The 18484-nt window shown below is 42.3% G+C and overlaps 1 protein-coding gene across 1 annotated transcript; it reads right to left on the bottom strand.

The window, feature by feature from the left end:
- Positions 1–1385: 1385 nt before the first annotated feature.
- On the bottom strand, positions 1386–18454 carry LOC140935442 (charged multivesicular body protein 3-like). Its single transcript, XM_073384990.1, has 7 exons — positions 18307–18454; positions 17733–17793; positions 15605–15784; positions 14798–14919; positions 12783–12894; positions 11866–11906; positions 1386–2096 (listed from the first exon to the last, which is right to left on the bottom strand). Exons 1-7 carry the CDS (start codon positions 18349–18351, stop codon positions 2004–2006), a joined length of 654 nt encoding a protein of 217 aa, XP_073241091.1. The 5' UTR covers positions 18352–18454; the 3' UTR covers positions 1386–2003.
- Positions 18455–18484: the final 30 nt, after the last annotated feature.

Consider the following 18484-nt stretch of genomic DNA (forward strand, 5'->3'; position numbering starts at 1 on the left):
AATATATCACATACCCCCAACGGAAAGGTACTTGGGGATAACATGCTTATTTTCCACTTGGGAGGTTTCCTAAAGAAAAAAACTTCACGGAAAAAGCTTTGAATTAATTTTCTAGAGATGGTCATTCCCAAGAGCCTCGAATTGTTTGAGGTTATGGAAATTGGTCAATTCATGTGGAGTAGTCAAACAGCAGTTTTACCCGAAAGAGATGAGTAACTCAGAAGAAGATGTATTCTCAACGTTAAGGCAGAGCAGTTTTGGAAATTCTCTTGGACCTTCCACCGCGACAGATTTTTGTGTCAGTCGTCCAACGAGTCACATTGCAAGCAAGGATGTTCGCAGGTTGACGTTGGGGATGTTATGTCAGTTTCGTTTAAAAGTGACGCTGCCGGCAATGCGAATTTCTAGTTTGAAGAACATTGCGCTATGACAACTGCCGATCTACGAAGAGAATGAAGTCCAAGAAAATGTGGTAAGTTCATTAAATTGAAATTTAAAATTCTGACTTGTCTTGTTTTACTGGGGTGGTTAAACACGTTGAAAAGAATATCAGCAGGGGAATGTGATGAGGGGAATAGGACAAGGGGAATATGAGCAGGGCATTATATATTCCATCGTTTTGTTATTAATATCAGCTATTATTTCAGCCCCACACTCCCCTGTTTACAATCGAAGCCGCCACCAACTTTTCAGACAGTGAATAGTAAGGAGGGTTTATGGATTATATTCCCCCAAGGAACAAAGGAAACTGAGCAAAGTGAAAAGTAAGGTAATCTTGATTTGACATCACCCCCAAGCCTTAGTGAAAACAAACTCTGATTTTTGCCCCCAAAATTCACTCACTCCTGGTTGTTTGATTCAATCCAATATAACACATTCTCTCCACGTCCTCCATGGAAATATTACCAAAACTAGCCGTAAACAAACAATCCTAAATCAGCATTTCATTTCAACACCTCGCTACAACACCCACCCACCACTCACAGTTACCTTCCACCAAAAATATTTGACTTGCTTCGAAACAAGTTCTAACACAAACCAATATTTCTTAACTTCTTGAAAACTGGTTTGCTCGTGACGTCGCGGCGGCCAAGTGGCCAAGAACAAGAGCATTTATTTCCTCTGGGAACTAAACTCCATTTTTCATGTAAATTCTTCGAGAAATAATTTTTATTGTATTGACCCCCAACATGGCCGCCTTATCACGTGGTTGGGGAAAATGACGCCTTTTGAACAGTTTGAAACAAATCTACCATTGGGACTGTCAATAGTTAATTTTGCAGGGTCCTTTACGTTTTTTAAATTAAATTTGAGGTGATAGCTAGCCACACAGCAGAAATCTGCCCGATTTAATTACGTAAGTCATGAAAAAGATTCTCAATACATAAACTTGGTTCCGCTTTTATTCTCATAATTAATTATTTACAAACAAAAAACACAAAATAAAAGTATGTTTTGGTTAATACAGAAGATACAGCGATTCAGCCAACGGGTACGGGCAGGAAACTTTATATTATAAAGAAAAAAAAGGAAAAAAGAAAAAGAAAAAATAAAAGAAAAAAATGTAGTAGATAATATAAGTACAGTCTGTCCAAGGAGGGGATAGAAGAGCGCCTTTCTCCCCTCCCCCTTTTTTGGCTAAAAAAATTTAGGCAAAGCACATGTATAGAAAAGGGCCAAGACAGTTGTCATTCCTGTCGTTCATGACGTCAACTTTCTCGTTACTCAAAGTCGCTAAAGGATTTTCTCATAAATTTACTGCTAGCAGACCGCCCTGTTCGTTAGCCTGTTCCAGGCTCCAACATAGTAGCGCGAAGAGATCGTGAAAATTGACGCGAAAAACGCATGGAGGCTGGGGCTTCTTCCCCCCCCCCCCCCACCTTCGCCCTCTTTCCCAGATCACTCGCGTCCTAGTTTTCCTTGACTTGTTTTCGGTCCCTACTATCTGGGAGCGTGGCACAGGCTACCTTCTCGCAGGCTATCTACACTTCTAATTTTGTTATTTAGCTACGGAGTGCCTCCAGGCGCGCTTTCATGTCTTCCATTTCCCCTTCATCATCAGACGGAACCATGGCTGCAGCTCCTTCTTCTTCTCCCTAAGACGAAGAAAAAAAAAGGAGCTTTACGTACAATAATCTTTGGTTATTTCTCTTTCTCATTGAAAGACAAAATAGAAAGATTTACAATGATTTACAGTCGTTTAAGCAACGAGCCATTTCGGTAACGTCCTGTTCGCTTATGTCCTAAGTCGTTTCGATAAAGTGCGAGATCATTTCGCTAACGTTAATTAAGTCGTGGTAGTGGTAGTGGTAGTGGTAGTGGTAGTGGTAGTGGTAGTGGTAGTGGTAGTGGTAGTGGTAGTGGTAGTGGCAGTGGCAGTGTCAGTGGCAGTGCCAGTGGCAGTGGCAGTGGTAGTGGTAGTGGTAGTGGTAGTGGTAGTGGTAGTGGTAGTGGTAGTGGTAGTGGTAGTGGTAGTGGTAGTGGTAGTGGTAGTGGTAGTGGTAGTGGTAGTAGTAGTAGTAGTAATAGCAGCAAAACTTTATTTATCCACGGTAACGATTCACAAGAGTACTCTTTCATCGAGCAGTGCTTTATTAATTATCACTACAAAATAAAAATTAATCTATAACTATAACTACAATTCTACTAAATAATAATTACTACAGATAAAACTGTGAGTTACTATACACAATTACATAAAATAACAATTGGCTAGATGATTTGAAAGAGCTAAGAAAGGGCTGTGTCTTAGCGCTCGGAGGCAAGCTGTTCCACAGAACAGACCCGCGGTAATGGAAACTACGCTTACCTAACTCAATCTACGGTCTAGGAACAAAAGGGCTGTATTTTGAATTTCTTAGATTATGTGAGTGAATACTGGATGTAGGTTTTACAGTTCTGTTTAGATAAATCAGAGCAGTTATGAAGAGACATAAACAGGGCAGTTGCTAGTTAGTTGCCTAGACCGTCAACGATCCAGACATTCCCAGCTAAGGTCACCAAGGATAGCGAAGTCCAGGTAACATTTACGTCAAAAAAAGAGATTAAGCGTGCAGTCCAAATTGGAAATTTTTGGAGTTTTTCAGACTGACACACACCTACGCTACCCCAAACGGAGGAACAGCAATCAAAAATGGTTCGATGAGAGCTTTATGGAACACAAATAACAAGGGGTACCAAGGGTAACAAGGGGTAACAAGGATAATAAGAGGTAACAAAGGGTAACAAGGGTAAGAGGGGGTAAAAAAGGTGACAAGGGGTAACAAGGGTAACGAGGGGAACAAGGGGTAACTAGGGTAAAAAAGGGGTAAAAGGGGTAACAAGGGAAAAAAGGGGTAACAAGCGTAACAACGGGTAACAAGAGGTAACAAAGGTAAGAAGGGGTAAGAAGGGGTAACAAAGGTAACAAGGGATAACAGGGGTAACAAGGGGTAACAAGGGGTAAAAGGGGGTAACAAGGGGTAACAGGGGTAACAAGGGATAACAGGGGTAACAAGGGGTAACAAGGGGTAAAAGGGGGTAACAAAGGTAACAAGGGATAACAGGGGTAACAAGGGGTAACAAGGGGTAAAAGGGGGTAACAAGGGGTAACAGGGGTAACAAGGGGTAACAGGGGTAACAAGGGGAACAAAGGGTAACAAGGGCAACAAAGGAAACAAGGGGTAACAAGGGGTAACAAGGGTAACAAGTGGTAACAAGGGGTAACAGGGGTAACAAGGCGTATTAAGGGGTAACAACAGGTAACAAGGGGTAACCGGGGTAACAAAAGTAACAAGGGGTAAAAAGGGTAAGCAGGGGTAACAGGGTAACAAGGGGTAACAAGGGGGAAAAGGGGGAAACAAAGGTAACAAGGGGTAACAAGGAGGAAAAAGGGGGAACAAGGGTAACAAGGGGTAAAAAGGGTAACAAGTGGTAACAAGTGCCAACAAGGGTAATAAGGGGTGACAGGGGTAACAAGCGGGAACAAGGGGTAAAAAGGGGTAACCGGGGTAACAAATGGTAACAATGGGTAACTAGGGCAACAAAGGGTAACAAGGGGTAACAAAGGGTAACAAGAGGTAACGAGGGTAACAAGGAGTAACAGGGGTAACAAGAGGTAACATGGAGTACAGGGGTAAAAAGAGGTAAGAAGGGTAACAAGGGATAACAAGAGGTAACAAAGGTAACAAGGGAAAACAAGGGTAACAAGGGGTAATGAGGGTAATAAGGGGAAACAAGGGTAACACGGGGTAAAAAAAGTAACAAGGGGTACCAAAGGGTAACAGGGGTAAAAACAGGTAACAAGGGGAAACAAGGGGTAACGAGGGTAACAAGGGGTAACAAGAGTAACACGGGGTAACAGGGGGTAACAAGGGTAAAAAAGGTTGACAAGGGGTAACAGGGGGGAACAAGGGGTAAAAAGAGGGAACAAAGGTAACAAGGGGTAACAAGGGAAACAAGGGTAACAACGGGAAACGAGGGTAATAAGGGGAAACAAGAGTAACACGGGGTAACAAGGGGTAACAAAAGTAACAAGGGATAACAAAGGGTAAAAGGGGTAAGAAAGGGTAACAAAGGGGTAACAAGGGGTAACATGGGTAAAAAAAGGTAACAAGGGATAACAAGGATAACAAGGAGTAAAAAGGGGTAACAACCGTAACAAGGGGTCACAAAGGATAACAAGGGTAACAAGGGGTAAAAGGGGTAACAAGGGCAACCAGGGGTAAAAAAGGGTAACAAGGGTAACCAGGGGTAACAGGGATAACAAGGAGTAACAAGGGGTAACAGAAGGTAACAAGGGTAACAAGGGGTAACAAAGGGCAACAAGGGGTAACAAGGGTAACAAGGGTAACAAGGGGTAACAAGGGTAACTAAGGGTAACAAAGGGTAACAAGGGTAACAAGGGGTAACAAAGGTTAACTAGGGGTAACAAAGGGTAACAAGGGGTAACAAAGGGTAAAAAGGGGTAACAAAGGGTAACAAAGGGTGACAAGGGGTAATAAGGGGTAATAGGGGTAACAAGGGGAAAAAAGGGGTAACAGTGGTAACAAGGGGTAACAGGGGTAACAAGGGTAAAAGGAAGTAACAAGGGGTAAAAAGGGGTAACAGGGGGTCACAAAAGATAACAAGGGTAACAAGGGGTAACAAGGGGTAAAAAGGGTAAAAAGGGGAAACAAAGGGAAACAAGGGTAACAAGGGGTAACAAGGGTAACAAGGGGTAACAAGGGGTAACAAGGGGTAACAAGGGTAACAAGGGATAACAAGGGGTAACAAGGGGTAAGAAAGGGTAACAAGGGGTAACAAGGGTAACAAGGCGTAACAAGGGGTAACAAGGGTAACAAGGGGTAAGAAAGGGTAACAAGGGGTAACAAGGGTAACAAGGGTAACAAGGGTAAAAACGGCTACCAAGGGGTAACAAGGGTAAAAAGTGGTACCAAGGGGTAACAAGGGTAACAAGGGTAAAAAGTGGTAACAAGGGGTAAAAAAGGTAACAAGGGGTAACAAGGGTAGCAAGGGGTAACAAGGGTAACAAGGGGCAACAGGGGTAACAAGGGGTAACAAGGGGTAACAAGGGGCTAACAACGATAACAAGGGGTAACAGGGGTAACAAGGGGTAGCAAGGGGTAACAAGGGGTAACAGGGGTAACAAGGGGTAACAAGAGTAACAATTCGTAACAGAGGGTAACAAGGGGTAACAAGGGTTACAAGGGGTAACAAGGGGTAACAAGGGGTAAGAAAGGGTAACAAGGGGTAACAAGGGTAACAAGGGTAAAGACGGCTACCAAGGGGTAACAAGGGTAAAAAGTGGTACCAAGGGGTAAAAAAGGTAACAAGGAGTAACAAGGGGAAACAAGGGGTAACAGGGGTAACAAGAGGTAACAGGGGGTAACAGGGGTAACAAGGGGTAACACAGGGTAACAAGGGATAACAAGGGGTAACAAGGGGTAAGAAAGGGTAACAAGGGGTAACAAGGGTAACAAGGCGTAACAAGGGGTAACAAGGGTAACAAGGGGTAAGAAAGGGTAACAAGGGGTAACAAGGGTAACAAGGGTAACAAGGGTAAAAACGGCTACCAAGGGGTAACAAGGGTAAAAAGTGGTACCAAGGGGTAACAAGGGTAACAAGGGTAAAAAGTGGTAACAAGGGGTAAAAAAGGTAACAAGGGGTAACAAGGGTAGCAAGGGGTAACAAGGGTAACAAGGGGCAACAGGGGTAACAAGGGGTAACAAGGGGTAACAAGGGGCTAACAACGATAACAAGGGGTAACAGGGGTAACAAGGGGTAGCAAGGGGTAACAAGGGGTAACAGGGGTAACAAGGGGTAACAAGAGTAACAATTCGTAACAGAGGGTAACAAGGGGTAACAAGGGTTACAAGGGGTAACAAGGGGTAACAAGGGGTAAGAAAGGGTAACAAGGGGTAACAAGGGTAACAAGGGTAAAGACGGCTACCAAGGGGTAACAAGGGTAAAAAGTGGTACCAAGGGGTAAAAAAGGTAACAAGGGGTAACAAGGGTAGCAAGGGTAACAAGGGGCAACAGGGGTAACAAGGGGTAACAAGGGGTAACAAGGGGTAACAAGGGGATAACAACGATAACAAGGGGTAACAGGGGTAACAAGGGGTAGCAAGGGGTAACAAAGGGTAAGAGGGGTAACAAGGGGTAACAAGGGAAACAAAGGGAAACAAGGGTAACAAGGGGTAACAAGGGGTAACAAAGGGTAACAAGGGGTAACAAGGGGTAAGAGGGGTAACAAGGGGTAACAAGGGTAACAAGGGTAACAAGGGGTAACAAGGGGTAAGAAAGGGTAACAAGGGGTAACAAGGGTAACAAGGGTAACAACGGCTACCAAAAGGTAACAAGGGTAAAAAGTGGTACCAAGGGGTAACAAGGGTAACAAGGGTAAAAAGTGGTAACAAGGGGTAAAAAAGGTAACAAGGGGTAACAAGGGTACCAAGGGGTAACAAGGGTAACAAGGGGCAAAAGGGGTAACAAGGGGTAACAAGGGGATAACAACGATAACAATGGGTAACAGGGGTAACAAGGGGTAACAAGTGTTACAAGGGGTAATAAGGGGTAACAAGGGTAACAAGGGGTAACAAGGGGTAACAAGGGTAACAAAGGGTAACAAAGGGTAACAGGGGTAACAAGGAGTAACAAGGGTAAGAAGGGATAAGAAAAGGTAACAAGGGGTACAAAGGGTAACAAGGGGTAACAAAGGGTAAAAAGGGGTAATAAGGGTAACAAGGGTAACACGGGTAACAAGGGGTAACAAGGGAAACAAGGGGAACCAAGGGGTAACAAGGGTAACGAGGGGTAACAAGAGGTAACAGGGGTAACAGGGATAACAAGGGTAACAAGGGGTAACAAAGGTAGCAAGGGAAACAAGGGTAACAAGGGGAAAAAAGGGGTAACAAGGGGTAACAAAGGGTAACAAGGGTAACAAGGGGTAACAAAGGGTAACAAAAGGTAAGAAGGGGTAAGAGTGGTAAGAAGGGGTAACAGGGGTAACCAGGGTAACAGGGGTAACAAAGGGTAACAAGGTAACAAAGGGGTAACAGGGGTAACAAGGGGTAACAAGGGTAACAAGGGTAACAAGGGGTAACAAAGGGTAACAAGGGGTCACAAGGGATAGCAATGGTAACAAGGGGTAACAAGGGTAACACGGGGTAACAAGGGGTAACAAGGGTAACAAAGGGTAACAAGGGTAACAAGGGCTACCAGGGGTAACAAGGGTAACAACGGGTAACAAAGGGTAACAAGGGGTACAAAGGGTAACAAGGGGTAACAAAGGGTAACAAGGGGTAACAAAGGGTAACAAGGGGTAACAAGGGTAACAGAGGGTAAAAGGGGTAACGAGGGTAACAGGGGTAACAAGGGGTAACAAAGGGTAACAAGGGTAACAAGGGGGAACAGGGATAACAAGGGGTCACAAGGGATAACAAGGGTAACAAGGGGTAACAAGGGGTAACAAAGGGTAACAAGGGGTAACAGGGGTAACAAGGGGTAACAAGGGTAACAAGGGGTAACAAAGGGTAACAAGGGTAACAAGGGGTAACAGGGGTAACAAGGGGTAACAAGGGTAACAAGGGGTAACAGGGGTAACAAGGGGTAACAAAGGGTAACAAGGGGTAACAAGGGTAACAGAGAGTAACAGGGGTAACGAGGGGTAACAAGGGTAACAAGGGGTAACAAGGGTAACAAGGGGTAACAGGGGTAACAAGGGGTAACAAAGGGTAACAAGGGGTAACAAGGGTAACAAAGGGTAACAAGGGTAACGAGGGGTAACAAAAGGTAACAAGGGGTAACAAGGGTAAAAAGGGGTAACAAAGGGTAACAAGGGGTAACAAGGGTTACAAAGGGTAACAGGGGTAACATGGGTAACAGGGGTAACAAGGGGTAACAAGGGTAACAAGGGGTAACAAAGGGTAAAAAGGGTAACAAGGGGTAACAGGGGTAACAAGGGGTAACAAGGGTAACAAGGGGTAACAGGAGTAACAAGGGGTAACAAAGGGTAACAAGGGGTAACAAAGGGTAACAAGGGTAAGAAGGGTAACAGAGGGTAACAGGGGTAACGAGGGTAACAAGGGGTAACAAAGGGTAACAAGGGTAACAAGGGGGAACAGGGGTAACAAGTGGTAACAAAGGGTAACAAGGGGTAACAAGGGGTAACAAGGGTAACAAGGGGTAACAAAGGGTAACAAGGGGTAACAAGGGTAACAAGGGGTAACAAAGGGTAACAAGGGGTAACAAGGGTAACAAGGGGTAACAAAGGGTAACAAGGGTAACAAGGGGGAATAGGGGTAACAAGTGGTAACAAAGGGTAACAAGGGGTAACAAGGGGTAACAAGGGTAACAAGGGGTAACAAAGGGTAACAAGGGGTAACAAGGGTAACAAGGGGTAACAAAGGGTAACAAGGGTAACGAGGGGTAACAAAAGGTAACAAGGGGTAACAAGGGTAACAAGGGGTAACAAAGGGTAACAAGGGGTAACAAGGGTTACAAAGGGTAACAGGGGTAACATGGGTAACAGGGGTAACAAGGGATAACAAGGGTAACAAGGGGTAAGAAGGGGTAACAAAGGGTAACAAGGTGTAACAAGGGGTAACAAGGGTAACAAGGAATAACAAAGGGTAACAAGGGGTAACAAGGGTTACAAAGGGTAACAGGGGTAACATGGGTAACAGGGGTAACAAGGGATAACAAGGGTAACAAGGGGTAAGAAGGGGTAACAGGGGTAACAAGGTGTAACAAGGGTAACAAGGGGTAACAAAGGGTAACAAGGGGTAACAAGGGTAACAGAGGGTAACAGGGGTAACGAGGGTAACAGGGGTAACAAGGGGTAACAAAGGGTAACAAGGGTAACAAGGGGGAACAGGGGTAACAAGGTGTAACAAGGGTAACAAGGGTTAACAAAGGGTAACAAGGGGTAACAAGGGTAACAGAGGGTAACAGGGGTAACGAGGGTAACAGGGGTAACAAGGGGTAACAAAGGGTAACAAGGGTAACAAGGGGAACAGGAATAACAAGTGGTAACAAAGGGTAACAAGGGGTAACAAGGGGTAACAAGGGTAACAAGGGGTAACAAAGGGTAACAAGGGGTAACAAGGGTAACAAGGGGTAACAAAGGGTAACAAGGGTAACGAGAGGTAACAAAAGGTAACAAGGGGTAACAAGGGTAACAAGGGTAACGAGGGGTAACAAGGGTAACAAGGGGTAACAAAGGGTAACAAGGGGTAACAAGGGGAACCAAGGGGTAACAAGGGTAACAAGGGTAACGAGGGGCAACAAGGGGTAACAGGGGTAACAAGGGTAACAAGGGGCAACAAGGGTAGCAAGGGGTAACAAGGGTAACAAGGGGTAACACGGGCAACAAGGCGTAACAATGACAACAAAAGGTAACAGGGGTAACAAGGGGTAGCAAGGGGTAAAAAGGCGTACTAAGGGGTAACAGGGGTAACAAGGGGTAACAAGAGTAACAAGTGGTAACAAAGGGTAACAAGGGGTAACAAGGGGTAACAAAGGGTAACAAGGGGTAACAAGGGTAACAAGGGGTAACGAAGGGTAACAAAGGTAATGAGGGGTAACAAGGGTAACAAGGGGTAACAAAGGGTAACAAGGGGTAACAAGGGGAACCAGGGGGTAAGAAGGGTAATGAAGGGTAACGAAGGGTAACAAGGGGTAATAGGGGTAACAAGGGTAACAAGAGACAACAAGGGTAGCAAGGGGTAACAAGGGTAACAAGGGGTAACACGGGCAACAAGGGGTAAAAATGATAACAAAAGGTAACAGGGGTAACAAGGGGTAGCAAGGGGTAAAAAGGGGTACCAAGGGGTAACAGGGGTAACCAGGGGTAACAAGAGTAACAAGTGGTAACAAAGGGTAACAAGGGGTAACAAGGGGTAACAAGGGTAACAAGGGGTAACAAGGGGTAACAAGGGTTACAAATGGTAACAGGGGTAACATGGGTAACAGGGGTAACAAGGGGTAACAAGGGTAACAAGGGGTCATAAGGGATAACAAGGGTAACAAGGGTAACAAGGGGTAACAGGGGTAACAAGGGGTAACAAGGGGTAACAAAGGGTAACAAGGGGTAACAAAGGGTAACAAGGGGTAACAAGGGTAACAGAGGGTAAAAGGGGTAACGAGGGTAACAGGGGTAACAAGGGGTAACAAAGGGTAACAAGGGTAACAAGGGGGAACAGGGATAACAAGGGGTCACAAGGGATAACAAGGGTAACAAGGGGTAACAAGGGGTAACAAAGGGTAACAAGGGGTAACAGGGGTAACAAGGGGTAACAAGGGTAACAATGGGTAACAAAGGGTAACAAGGGTAACAAGGGGTAACAGGGGTAACAAGGGGTAACAAAGGGTAACAAGGGGGAACAGGGGTAACAAGGGTAACAGGGGTAACAAGGGGTAACAGGGGTAAGAAGGGGCAACAGGGTTAACAAGGGGTAACAACGGGTACCAAGGAGTAACAAGGGGTAACGAGGGTAACAAGGGGTAATAAGGGGTAACAGGGGTAACAAGGGGTAACAAGGGGTAACAAGGGGTAACAACGGGAACAAGGGAGAACAAGGGGTAAACAGGGTAACACGGGGTAACAAAGGGTAACAAGGGGTAACAAGGGGTAATAAGGGGTAATAAGGGTAACAAGTGGTAACAGGGGTAAGAAGGGGTAAGAAGGGGTAAGAAAGGGGGGAACAAGGGTAACAAGGGGTAACAAAGGGTAACAAGGGGTAACAAGGGTAACAAGGGGTAACAAAGAGAAACAAGGGTAACAAGGGGTAACAAGGGGTAACAAAGGGTAACAAGGGGTAACAGGGGTAACAAGGGGTAAGAAGGGGTAACAGAGGGTAAAAGGGGTAACGAGGGTAACAGGGGTAACAAGGGGTAACAAAGGGTAACAAGGGTAACAAGGGGTAAAAAGGGGTAAGAAGGGTAACAAGGGGTCTCCACAGCAAGGGGTAACAAGGGTAACAAGGGGTAACATAGGGTAACATGGGCAACAAGGGGTAACAAGGGTAACAAGGGGTAACAAAGGGTAACGAAGGGTAACAAGGGTAACAAGGGGTAACAATGTGTAACAATGGTAACAAGGGGGAACAAGGGAAGAAGGGTTAACAAGGGGTTACAACGGTAACAAGGGTAACAAGGGGTTACAAGGGGGAAGAAGTGGTAACAAGAGGTAATAAGGGTAACACAGGGCAAGAAAGAGCAGGGTAACACAAAGTAACAAAGAGTACCACAGGACAACAAAGGGTAATACAGGGTATAAACAGAGGGTAACAAAATAATGGTAACAAAGGGTGACACAGGGTAACACAGATAGCCAGTCTTTTAAACGAATTGCCGTAGATGAATACTCTATGCCTGATGACTCACCGGTAACTTGTCTGTCACGTGACCTGCCTGTCCAAGAGCACCTGTGGGAAAATAACACAAATAAGGAAACCGGTCGTCTTGACACAAACTTAAGCAGTGAATTAACTGCACAAAAATTTCGATCACTGAGAGTAAAGATAGTGTGTGAACAAGAAAAACATGGCGTGAATATTCTTTGTGATACATGTATAAGCCAAGTAAGCCAATGGGCCATTCTGCAGTTGTCTCAAACCTCTGTTTCAAAGCGAGGCTAAGTGCCAAGCCATCTATATTAAAATGACATTTTACTCTCATAGAATAAAACTTATTTTCACAAGAAAGGTTTTACACTTAGCCTCGTTTTGAAAGTCAGAGAGTTCTTGGAAGTTGGGGATGGCCTATATACATGCAAGTAGTGATACCAGAAAGTTAAACTGTTATCAGTGCTAAAGGTTGTTAGTTTATTATTAATAAATTAGTTAACAGTGAATTTTATTGTACAAGAATCATTAGATTCACATTTTAGGCTTAATCTGTCGGAGTGGAGGCATGTGCGGCTGAGTGGTTAACACCTCAAACTCTGGATCTGGAGGTCTGGTGTTATAGCCTCGCCCTCACGTTGTTTCCTTAGACAAGGAACTTCACTCTACTTTCTCTCCCTTCACCCAGGTGTATAAATGGGTACCAGTGACATACTCCTGGGGCTAACCCTGTGATGGACTACTGGTAGTATCCTATCTAGGGCCAGGGGAGTAGCAATATTACTCCTAGGGCATGCTTCATGCTAAAGAAACCAAGATAAGCTCTGTTCGTTAGGGACTTTGTGTCGTGTGCGCCTTTACCTTTACCTACTGCAGCAGATGCTGACAAGAAACTAACTATCCAGCTGCAACTCTCAAATGCAAAGAATACTACACGTAGCTGTAGTTTCACTGTACCTTTTGTGACTTCAAACAAAACTTTTTCAACTTCTTCTTGTGCTGCTTCCTCTAAATCATCCTCCTCCAGTCCTTCAAATGTGTCTTCTAACATTTCTTCTATAATACCGGCCTGCAAGCATTCATGGAGGTAAATTCAACTTAAACTTTACAAGTATAATTTGAAAGTTTTTTTCAATTGTGTGGAGACCCTATGACACCCTATTAAACTTACCCATTTAATAGACTAAAAAAACGTAAAAAAGTTTAAAATGTAAATGGTTGCCCTAGCCCTTCCAAACAAATTTCAAGGACCCGTCAAGTTTTTTCACAAGAAGGCATTCTGGAACACCAGAAAAAATGTAACATTAAGGTTGACCCTTTGATCTCTGAATTTTGTGGGGCCTGTTTGGATGAAATCATCCATTTTCATCCAATTTCTGATGTTTGACATTTCCATCATTCAGTATATTGTAGGTCTTGATTGTTTTTTAATGAACATCTTCCCATTTTTGAAGGAAAAAATGATGCAAAGTCATCTTAATCCTCTGCGATATTGAAACTCGTTCAATGATAGCCTTATAGCTTTGATGGGGTAGGAGAGCTCGAAAATAGGCCTAACTGTGCGTTCCGCAGAAAAATATATCCCACATTTTGGTAGCATATATTTGTTGTGGGTCATATTTTATCCTTGGTTAAATTTTATTTCCCTTTGTTTTGAGGTATGGTAATGTATGATAATGAGTTTAAAACGAATGGAAATAACATTTAAACCAAGGATAATATTGAACCACAATATATACGTGTTTCAGGATGAAAGGGTTACAGTTGTAAACAAGTTTTTCAATTGCCACACTTTATTAAGATAACCAGTATGGCCTGTTCCAGGCCCCAAGATGGTAATGTGTGTGCAGAGATTGTGAAATGCCAGGTCACACCCATCTTGTTTTCACGATGCCCCTACTATCTGAGAGGCTGGCACAGGCTAGATAACCAGAGCACAGCAGGTCAAATTCATGCCTTCCAAGGATTATTAATTTTGTAACAGCAGTGTCATTACAATGTTCAATGAAAACATAAGTGTACACTTAATTTTGTGATATTACTTTCTGCCCATCCACAATAATAATGTTAAAAGTAAAATAATAAATTTTATTATATAGACGCGAGTGTTTTACTGGAAAATATACCACTCGTAAAATTCATAAAAACTTCATCTGGGACCCGAGTGGTTTATTTTCCATAATCTCACATGTGAGTTTATTGATGACGTAATTTTGGTAATTTCCCTCTATCATTTTATCAATGTCATTTTGTCTATATAATAAAAAGAACATTACACGGCGGCTTGAAGGTATGAATTTTATTTTCTCGTGGCCAAAACAATATTTTACTCACTTGCTGCGCTCGTTCGTAAAATATTGTTTTGCCACTCGAAAATAAAATTCATATCTTTGCGCCAGCATGTAATATCCTCTATATACAAAATTATGTAATAGTGGTGTGCCAAACATATTGATTATAACCAATCATTGATTAAAATCTTTCAGCTGCAATAAAATCAATTATGGAAAATAATTTTTATGGCAAAAAAAATAAAATTTGTTGTTAGCAAATAAACTCATATGTGACGCAATTTTAATGGTCTCAAAAAGAAGAAAGAAAATTTGATCACTCTGAAAGCACAGAAAAATTCTACATTAACTGCAAGTGAGAATCAAACTCACGACTCTCTGAGTTCTAGGTCAGATGCTCTAACCACTGAGCTACTATGCTGAGAAAACTCGAATCCACTGATATCCCTTTTCTGATACATTTTGTATGTTTCTGTTATGTTCTAAAACATGGTACAACAGCCATCTTATTAAAATGGAATTCTTACAAAGAGAATTTTCAGTTATACAGTAATCAATAATACAATTGATCGGATGAGTCAATCTGATTATTTCTGATGATTAATTATGAAATCTCAGGCAATTCCCAACAATAATAATATGTAAGAAAACATGCATGGAGCAATCTAACCATTTGCATACCTTCATCATCTCTTTGGACAGTTCTTGCATTGTTGCTTGAATTTCAGGCACCTTTACCAACTGCTGCATGTATCGCATTACTTCACTGCTCTTTTCGAGTGAACCAGCAAGTCGTAGAGTTGCTGTGTATGGTCAAATTGGCAATTCAACTTATCATCATCATCAATCTTTATTTATACACGAAATCGTATTATTTTACATGGTCTTCCTAGTAATCGTGCTTTAAACTAGACTAAAATACTCTAAGGAACTATTGACTATAATGTTAAAAATACAAAAACTTACATTATTATTACATTATATATTCTTACATAGTCAATGATGTGGCACAGTAGCAAGGACATAAGGCTTATTAGAGCTGTAAGGGTTTGCCATTACGTTCTTCCTCAAACAATGTATAATAAAACAATGTTAGATTTGGTTTTTGTGTGATAATTCTCTGAAATAATGTTAATGTCTTGGTAGGTGCTAACATGTCTGCCTCAGCCAGTATGTAACACTTTACACTGACATTGATGACTATAAAGCACCGCTTACAACCCATGGACTTATGCATTTTGGTAAGGAGTTTAGGAGGACTTAGAAACGGAGGGGTTTACATGTATATTTGAGGGGGCTTATACCTAGAACTCAAGGTAAAAAACGCTTCAAAATACATCATTGTAAGCTACACTAGCTTGCAGTTTAAAATATGTTTGCATTATTCTGGTTTTTGATTAACTTAGATAGCCTCAAAATGTCATAATAAACTGAATTCATTTCAATATCAAAAAAACCTTGTTAACAATCAAACTACAAATGACTCACCGAGCTGATTTTTCATACTCATCTCCACAGAGTTCAGTTGTGCCTTGGAAGCATAGATTTTGCTTACAGCTTTCCTTGACTGGACAATTTCTTTGCCAAGGATCATACATACATCTTTCTGTCCCTTCTTAGCAGCATCTCTCAGAGTTCTTGTGGCCTTCTCTTCCTCCCTTTGAATGGCTGCAAAGTGCATTTACAAGATAAACTGACGTCAGACTGATTCAAATTCTTAGCAAACTACAACTTTTTGTGTAAAAAAAAAAAATTTGCAACCATTTTTTAAGGATTTTTCAAGGAGCACCTACAACTACATGTAACAGATCTTGAGTAATTGTGCACCCCTTGGTCGACATAGTGACCGATACATCGCCTGACACTCGGTCAACATATTGGTCAATATATTGACCGAAACATGACTGACCCAGTCGACCTGCTCACCAAGTGATGTCAGCCGCCATATCAACCCATATATCGGTGGAGCGTAGGTCGATAGTGGTTGTCCAATTGTCGGTCGACATGTCAATTGATAGGTTACTGACATTCTGTAGAATGATACCTTACTGATACTTGCGTACTTTGCGGACTGTGATCTGTGTCGCAGATGTAATTTAACCCAGGTTAGTAATGTCTGCGGAGAAGCACAGATATCCCTGTTCTCCTCCCCATCTCTCAGAGGCTTCTTTGCATTAATTGTTGTATGTCACTCGTGAGTTTCACAGGTTTTTACAGAATACAACTTCCCTGTTCATTAGAAAATGACATTTTGACCACTTTCGTTATGGTATCTCGTGGGAAGAAAAACCATATGGACCTTACGAAACTATGACAGCAACCGCAACGAGAACAACAAAAAAGTAATAGGTTTGATGAGCAAAACAACAACTCTGCATATGCATCACGCTTTTTTGAACTATCTTTGCAACGACCTGAAATGACCAAATTTTAAGTTTACTTGAGAACTGGAAGGGATCGGCAAGGCAATAAATTCTACCATCTATGTCTGAAATCCAGTGCAGTCACCTTCCTTCAGCTCCAAACAAAATTCCCATCTTTTGAGTAACATGGCGAAACAGGATAATCGCGAAAATGGACGTTGACGTTGTCAGATCGTAAGGTCCATAACACTTCCAGTCACCCATACTACATGCTTTCAAGACGCTAGATGCTTTTAAAAAGACCCTAGAGCACATAAAATTATATGACAGTATATCAATATACCACCGACAGTCAACTGATATTCCACTGCCAATTAAAGGTCACCATATCGACCGAGTGTTGACCAATATACTGGCCAAATATTGATACTCACCTGATATTATATATGGATCGATATGTCGACTGACATCACGTGGTCGACAGGTTGACTGAGTGTTGGTCGATATGTCGACCGACATCACGTGGTCGACAGGTTGACTGAGTGTTGGTCGATATATCAACTGACATATCGGTCGCATTTCGGTCGACATATTGACCAAGTGTCGGTCGATAAATCAGTCGCTGTGTCAACCAACAAGTGAACAAATTACACAAGATCCCAACTAACAAGGAAAGTAATTTCACAGATTTTCACAAAAATGCACATTCCCAGTCATCAATCGTATGGAAACCAGGCTCAACTGTATGCAGTTTTATACTAGATGAATTCACTGACACAGGAAGTTTTGTCTGGATCCTGGTCATTCATCTCTGTTCTCAGTGCTGTAAACTCTCCCGGATAATCTGGGAGGCTCCAGATTTTCAACCGTATCTCCCGGTCTCCAGATTAGAGTCTGAAATCTCCCGGATAATCGTCAAAGTTTGCCATTTCTTGTAGACTCGACTCTCTGACAATGAAATTTCAAATACTTTGCATCGTTTGAGTGATTATTTTCTTAACATTGAACGTTTCCTTATAAACTCCAGTATGCCAATGAAATATAAGCAATAACGTGATTGGTGGCAAGTAAACTAATCAGGTCAAATGTTACAATTCCAGCAACATCTTTTTCGCACTTTTTTTTGGAGGAATGACGTCATGCGCTGTACATTATGACGTCATCCACCAATTCTCAATATCTGAAGACTAAAAAGTTGACAGCCCTAGTTCGGGATTGAGCCAAATGAATGCAAAGCTTGCAGTAGCATATACCTCTAATCTGCCTATCAAGATTTCTGTTTTCTTTCCTTAGCCCTCTACACCATTCTTGAACCTGGAAAGAGATTAAAAAGTCCAAAATGTAGATAGATACATCTACTCTGTACACTGTATACTGTGAATGTATGAGTAGACCGTTCATTAAGATTTCACCAGAGTCTGCAGCAGTCATGTCTTGAGACGAAAGTTTTGTTTTGTGATAACAATTTACAATAGCAGTTTGGCATACGCTTACATTGTATAAAGCTTGAATTTCTACCTGACTATTTTTTTGTTATAATTCGATCTGTGAAGACGATAGACATGAATTCAAGCTTTATTAAACGAAGTAAGGTTAAGTTCTATCTAATCATTTTATACAGCGTCCCATTTTCAATCAAAACTGGCCACAGTTTAATCTCTTTAAGGTGGCCGGATATTCGGCAATTGCTTCAATATGTTACAAGTAAGGTTGAGATCGATAATTAAAGGTAAGAGCCTGAAATCGAAACTGTACGTTGCAAGCTTAGAGGTATGCACCCGACGACTAGTAATGTTTCAAGTCATCTTTCATTAAAACCCTACAGACCTGTTCCTTTGGTGTCTTTTGAGGAGTTTGTCCAAATAATCCCATTCTGTAATCCAGAAAAAAATAACAGGATTATTCCAAAATAGAACATGTACTCAACATTTCTTTCTTTTGCCTGCCCCTGTGTATATCTTGACGTCATTGACTACATCAATTTCGCATCGGAAATAATCGGAGA

Source organism: Porites lutea, chromosome 4 (assembly GCF_958299795.1).
Source record: "Porites lutea chromosome 4, jaPorLute2.1, whole genome shotgun sequence".
NCBI classification, from domain to species: Eukaryota; Metazoa; Cnidaria; class Anthozoa; order Scleractinia; family Poritidae; genus Porites; species Porites lutea.

What these genes read in the sequence shown, in the direction of transcription:
- LOC140935442 (XM_073384990.1), bottom strand. Translation starts at nt 18,351, where the DNA reads ATGGGATTATTTGGACAAACTCCTCAAAAGACACCAAAGGAACAG. An exon ending in GAGTATGAAAAATCAGCTCG is followed by an intron (nt 14,920 to 15,604) that starts GTGAGTCATTTG and finishes GACCATACACAG; the next exon opens with CAACTCTACGACTTGCTGGT. An exon ending in TTTGTTTGAAGTCACAAAAG is followed by an intron (nt 11,907 to 12,782) that starts GTACAGTGAAAC and finishes ATTTTCCCACAG; the next exon opens with GTGCTCTTGGACAGGCAGGT.